The 7,329-nt window shown below is 36.3% G+C and overlaps 1 protein-coding gene across 1 annotated transcript; it reads left to right on the forward strand.

Moving 5' to 3' along the window:
* Positions 1-4,624: 4,624 nt before the first annotated feature.
* Positions 4,625-6,416, forward strand: LOC149543964 (zeatin O-xylosyltransferase-like). The gene has a single exon (XM_089798604.1). The coding sequence runs from the start codon at positions 4,752-4,754 to the stop codon at positions 6,171-6,173; it is 1,422 nt and encodes a 473-aa protein (XP_089654730.1). The 5' UTR covers positions 4,625-4,751; the 3' UTR covers positions 6,174-6,416.
* The last annotated feature ends 913 nt before the right edge of the window (positions 6,417-7,329 follow it).

Raw genomic sequence — 7,329 nt, forward strand, 5'->3', positions numbered from 1 at the left:
AGGTTGTCTTTTTTGAAACACCCTACGGGTCAAAAATAACATATTAGTAATGTATTATATTATACTATTATACTATACTATACTATACTATTATATTATATTATTATATTATATTATACTATTATTTTATATTTGTGAATGATTTTCAAAATATAAAAATATTAATCTTCATAAATAATATAATATATATTTATTATTTTATAATTATATAATGTACTAACTAATTTATTATTTCATATTACTTTATATATATTTCATACTATATATTTTTAAGTACTCGTTATCAGGTATTCGATATCAAATTGAATATCCGATAAGGCTTGGGCCTTACTTTCTAGGTTTGATACTTGGATAGGCGAATAAAAGTTAGAGCAAATTTTGAAGCGCTTTTAGACGTTTTCAAATTCTATTTTGTTCAGATCACCACTTTTTGGCACACCATGATCCTACACATACCCAAGTGTCACTTTCTTTAGAAATCTCTATGGTTCAATTTATCACATTGGTCAAGAATGGAATGCTACTTATCCATAAAGATGAGGTCAAGGCTTTCAAGTACCTTGATCAATTCAAGGATATGATAGCTCTGAATGACATTAAACAAATTGAAATAATGATGAAGGATATGCACATTTCCACTAGTACCCAACAACCTATTCCAAATGTTTCCACTGGTAAAGACGTTCAACTGACTAATGATTTTGTTCTAGTAGGATTGAATGATGACTTGTTCGATGCAACTTTCTTGCAAGCATTAGATTCTAATGATGGATGAGGCTTGAATATAAATCAACAGCATAATTTTCATAATTAGCACTATGTAAATCTTTTGGATACACAGTATAAATCTGATACTATTTTGGTACTTTTTCAAGTGAAAAAAATGGGTTGACTACCTTGTAAGTCATGTTTAGTGGTGATATGGCAGTGTTAAAAGTATGATACTCAGGTAGCTTCCTTAGTTTCCTTCTCTTTTATGCTAAACATTTCATGATGAACCTATTGTATTTAGATTTTTAACACTATTCTAATTGAAAAATATTAAATGTCTACTAGTAGACAATGGTGGTGAGTTTTGCTCTTTGGAGTTTGATAATTTTTGTGCAGATCATGGTATTCAGAGGATTAAAACAATCCCTTATACACTTGAAGAAAATGGTGCAACAAGGAAGTTGAATCAAACTATCATGGAAAGGGTTCGGTGTATGTTATCTAATGCCAGTTTGGGGAATGAATTTTTGGCAGAGGCGTGCAATACTACTATTTATTTAATAAATCAAGCTCCTTCACCATGTTTGGATTTTGATATTCTAGAAGAGAGATGGAATTGTAAAAGAATTTCATTTTCTTATTTGCAAGTTTGTAGGTGTGATGCATATGTTCATATTCCTAAGGAGCACAAAACAAAATTGAATTTTAAATCTAAAAGGTGTGTGTTTCTAGGGTATGGTAAGGATCAATTTGGTTTTCGATTATGGGATCCAATAGTTTAGAAACTTGTTCACAGTCGCGATGTTATTTTCAATTAGAAGTCTTTCTTAGGTTTGCACAAATCGGTCACTAGTTTTGAAAATCATTTTGACTACAATTTATTTGATAATGGCACATATTCTAATTCAAAAAACTACACTCCAAATTCTAAATCTTTTACTTTTGCTCCAACCATAACAATTCCTCTAGTTCAACAAATCATACACAATGTTTTCAGAAGTTCTTCATTTCATCACATGCTACTAGCCGCAAATACCTTTGAGAGACAATTCCCTTTGTTTTCCACACATCCATGCTCCTATCCTAGCTTTGACATTTCCAAACACCCCTTGTTTGAATCCTACAATCCATCCACACTAGGTGGTGTCAAATTTCTAGAGCATATTGCTTTGTTCCCCACTATACCATCTTCCTCGCTATCCACGCTGACTTCCATGTCCTTGATATAGCTTCCATATCCTATAGCTACATCTGACAAGGCCTATGTGAAATATATTGAGCCCAATGCTCTGTCTACTCCCTCGACGTTGAGTGTTCAATGCCCGAATAATGACTTTGCACAACTTGACATGTCTTTCAGCTTGCACACTCCCAGTTTTCTTGATGTTTTAGGGTGCACACGAATGGACTCTTTCTCCATTGTGAATTTGCATGGTGTCTTCTTCTCTAATATCCAACCAAGCCCATGTGCCGCACAAGGATTCAATCCCCACTCTATTGTTTTCCCTTTACCACATGGTGGATTCCAACCTCAAGCAATGGAAGAGGAAACTAGAAATAGCCTCAGTACTCCCTCACTTCAAATGCCACATAACCAACCAGCCACTACAAATATAGAGAGTATTTCAAACTCAAATGTTTATAATGCCTAGAGATCTAATGCGAGTGAATAGGATAATAAATTGCAAACATCTAGAAGAGAAAAAAAGAAAAAAACTAAAGAAAATTTGATGATTATGAACTTTTATTTTTGTTGTGTTCTAATAAGGCAGAATCACAAACTTTTAAACAAGCCTGCAGTGATGTAAATTTGGTGCATTAGTTGGATGCTATGAAAGATGAAATGGAGTCATTACATGTGAATCAGACTTGGGATTTGGTTCCTCTTCTACCAAATCGTAAAGCTCTAAAATATAAATGGGTGTATCGAATATAAGAGGAAGATGGAGGATGAAAGAGGTACAATATGGCCAGATTGGTAGTAAAAGGATTTGCACAACAAAAGAGAGTGGATTTTAATGTTTTTTTTTTCTCTCAAGTTGTAAAAATGTAAACTATTCAATTGGTTTTAAGCATAGCAACAGCTTGGGATCTTGAGCTTGAGCAACACGATATCAAAATAAAGTTTCTATATGGGGATATTGAAGAGGAATTGTATATGGAGCAGCTAGAGGGATTCATTAAATAGGGGCAAGAACATTTATATTGTAGGTTAAAATGGAGCTTATATAGACTAAAGCAAGCTTCACACCGATGGCACTTAAAATTTGATAACTTCATGACACAAGAAGGATTCACTCGTTGCGAATCAACCCTGTATGTTTACTACAAAAGGCTTCCTACTAGTGAGTTTTTGATTTTACTATTATATGTTGATGATATGTTGATTGTTGGAAATAGTATGAGAGTCATTCATGAACTGAATACACATTTAGCTCTTCATTTTTCCATGAAAGAATTAAGGGTACTGAAGAGGATTCTTTCCCCTAAAGATGGATATAATAAAAAATAGACAAAAAAGAGAAATTAGATTATCTCAAGAAAAATATATTTTAAAAGTTTTAGAAAAGTTTAAAATGTCATATGCCAAATCGGTTGCTACTCCATTGGTTGATCATTTTCGATTTTGTTCAAATGTGTCCTTCCACTCCAAAAGAAAAAAATGAGATGGATGGTATTCTTTATTCTTCAACAGTTGGGAGTTTAATGTATGCAATGGTTAGTACATGTCCAAATCTTGCTCATGTAGTAAGAGTCATAAATGGTTTTATGAGTAATCCAAGTAAAACTCATTGGCAAGTAGTTCAACAGATTTTTTTGTATTTTAGAGGCACTTGCTCTCATGTTTTATGTTTAATAGTAAGATACCTTATATTTGCAGATATGTTAATTCTAATATGGCTGGAGATTTAGATGAAAGGAGGTCTACAATAGGCTATGTTTACTTTTGCCTAGGCAACGATTAGCTGGACTTCTCGTAAGAAACAAGTTGTTGCTCTTTCCTCTACTGAGGTTGAACATATTGCTCTTATTGAGGGGGCTAAAGAGATGACATGGTTACAATGATTGTTTGGAGAGTTGATATTTCAACAATCCAACTTTACTCTATTTTCTTAAAGTAGGAGTACCATTCATTTGGTTAAAAATTCAGATTTCCACTATCACATGAAGCATATAGAAACCAGATTTTACTTTATCCATCATGTTCTTGAAGAGGGAAGGCTACAGTTAGAGAAGATTGATACAAAAGTTAATCTGACTAATATGTTTACAAAGGTTGTACCTCAAGAGAAATTTGAATTTTGTAGAGCTTCTCTCGGCATTGTCATGGCATAGCCATAAGCATTCCAAGTAGGGGATATATCTGTGCAACACTAATTGGACTTCAAGTGGGAGAGTGTAACGGTTCTGACAAGGGAATATGTAATGGCTCAGATTGTGCAGTCCAATCATTGTCGACTCCTCCTCTTCTTAGCCCTTTTGCTTTCCATTGAATGTTACTGAAATAGAATAGTAAAGATATTTGATGTTGATGTTCATTGTAACCTGTGATTTATCTAAATAAGAGAAATTTTCCTGCTTGAAAGAGTGGATGTAGTCCAGATTAACTGGATGAACCACTATAAACTCCATGTCCACTCTTGCATCTTTTTTATTCAGTTTTAACTTTCAATTTTACTTTATTTTCTTTTCTGTGTCTTTTATTTAGCTCAACAGTGTCAAACCCACTGAATTCAGGTGCCGGAGCCTTCTCAGCAAGAGAGTAATCCAAAATATTCATTAACTGGATGAACGAAGATTCCATGAAGCTGCGGTCTCATTCACAAAAGACAAACTAGCATGATGAAGAACGCGATTTCTGAATTGTCTTTTATATTTTGTTCCGTCCTCCGTAATGACAGAATGCACCAGGATAAAGAGGTTGAGTTCAATTATAAAACAAATATCTTCCTCTATTAGAGGCCACAGCCTCTTATAGATAAGGAAGGATACGGGTTACTATTATTGTAAGGCGGTGATTTGAATTTGATTTGGGAACGATGGGTGTAGATGAAAGTGGTGCAAGAATGCGAGTGGTGGTGGTGCCGCTCCCCGCACAGGGACACCTCAATCAGCTCCTTCATTTCTCCAGAGTTATCGCCCAACGAGGAGCCGCCGTATCCTTCGTTTCCACCTCCGCCCATGTTCAGCAAGCCCGCCGTCGAGTTGAGGGTTGGGATCTTCACGACTTCGATATTCATTTCCTCGAGTTGCCCATGCCAAATCTCTCACCTGAAGAGCTCGATGCTCAGAGTACTCACATGTTTCCCCTTCACTTGATTCCTCTGTTTGAAGCCGTGGAGGATCAGCTAGGCCCTCATGTTGATCAGCTTCTATGCACCATCTGCTCCGAAAACAATAATAGAGTGGTTCTAGTCCACGACTCGGGTATGGGATGGATTCAGACGGTGGCTGCCAAATATTCAATCCCTGCATATGTCTTCAGTCCCATTGGCGCTTATTATAAGCTATGGATGAAGAGGGTAAGTGACGAGACGTGGGGTTTGTCCCCTGTTAATATATCATTGAAGCGTTGCTTTCCAGAAAGAGCAAGAAAATATAGTAAGCGCCAAAGCTCTCTCTTAGGGCCTGCCAAGGGATATATCATTAACACGTTCAGTGCACTGGAATCAGAATTCATCAATCAGGGAAGAGAGGAATCAGTCTACGGTGGGAAGCCCGTGTGGAGTGTGGGTCCTCTTCTTCCACAGGCCTTCTTCAATGACGAACGGCGGGTTCCTTTGCAGGCGGAGACAGAGTGCATGACATGGTTAGATACACAGGCTCCTGCTTCCGTTCTCTATGTTTCATTCGGCAGTATGTCTACTCTTTCGGCCACACAGATCCATGAATTGGCCGACGGATTGGAACGCAGCGGGCAGCCTTTCTTGTGGGTGCTTAGGTTTTCCGACGGGGTTAATTCCTCGACAGAGGCGCAGTTCGAATTGGCTTGCAAGTTTCTAGAAGAAGGGTACGAGAGGCGATTGGAGGGGCGGGGTTTTATATTGAGGAATTGGGCGCCTCAGCTTGACATCCTATTGCACGATGCGACGGGCGGGTTTTTAACCCACTGTGGGTGGAATTCGACAGTGGAGAGCATTTGTGCCGGAGTGGGAATGCTGACGTGGCCTCTTCATTGCGATCAGTTTGCCAATTCCGCGCTGATCACCCGGGAGTTGAAAGCGGGCGTGGAGGTGAAAGAATGGGAAAATGCGGAGGAAAATGAATTGGTGAGTGCAGAGGTGGTTGAGAAAGCAGTGAAACGATTGATGAGGAGTGAGGAGGGAATGCAGGTGAGAAAGAGGGCGCAGCAACTGAGAGGCGAGGCACGGAAGGCTGTCAGCGATGGAGGGTCTTTGTCGAATAATTTGGATTCTCTTCTCCATCGCTTCTCCCAATCAATTTTCGATGAGAAGAGGTGACCCAGCCTGCTCACTGGATTGCGAGTCCGCCTACTTCAAAGTTTATCATCAGGGAGTGATATTGGAAAAGGTACGGGAACATATCTCCTGGATAGAATTTTAGTGGCTATGGGAATTGCACATGTAATCGCATTTGAACAGTCCACTCGTTTATTGATGTATGGTTTCTTATGACACTTGGCGCGGAATTAGAAAATAGTATTACTGGCTATAAGAATTAAGTTTTATGATTGGGGTTTATAATATTTAGACTTGTCATAGTATTTGTGGTTATATTTTTAAGTCTCTAATTTATTTTAATTATTTGCTATTGAAATTTATGAATAACTATATTTATTAACAAGTGAAATAAATTTAGTTTTCTTTTAGTTAGAATATAGATTTATTGATTATGATTTGTACTTCAAAAAAAAGCAAGAGTAGAAATTATATGCAAGTTGATATATCATACGTAATAATCTAATATATAAGTAAAACAAAGATTGTATTAATTTACAATATTTTATGTATATGATTTTAAATTTTATACAATATCACAAAGACATTCTCAAATCAATAATTATTATTATTATTATATTGTGTCCATGTCAGCATGCACAACTTTGGTCTAAACTCTAAGCCATTTAAGACATTATACATTATATTTATATATTTTTTCAAAGGCATGACATATCAGTTCCCTACTTTCTACTTTTTTTCTTTTCTTTCATCAAGATTAAGGAGCTATTGAATTAATTCACAATGAAAAAATGAGCATAAAGTTTCCTAGGAAAAGGTAGCAAACATGAAATGAGCTTCCCTAACTCCCACTATTCTTCTGATGGAGAATACAAAATGCCCTTACCCAAAGTTCAAAGTTTTCCATCGTTAAAATAATAAATACAAGAATCATCATGGGAAATTATGCTTGAATAAGAGACTTAGAGGAAGAAGAGTTTGTTTCAAAAAGAGACATAAACCTAAGGAGAAAACTTGGGGAGAGATGTGGGACGAGAAGCCATGTAAAAGGGTTGGGGGTATTTGATATGAGTTTCATTTGTTTCAATGAGGCCATAAACTATCGACAAATAAATCAAACTAATATTAAAAGGATATCAAATATTCATCTAGATAGAGAAAGGACGAACATATAGTATCATCTAAAAAGAGATCAAAT

The sequence above is a fragment of the Cupressus sempervirens genome, chromosome 8 (genome assembly GCF_028749045.1).
Source record: "Cupressus sempervirens isolate cs-2001-9-10 chromosome 8, ASM2874904v1, whole genome shotgun sequence".
Lineage (NCBI taxonomy): Eukaryota > Viridiplantae > Streptophyta > Pinopsida > Cupressales > Cupressaceae > Cupressus > Cupressus sempervirens.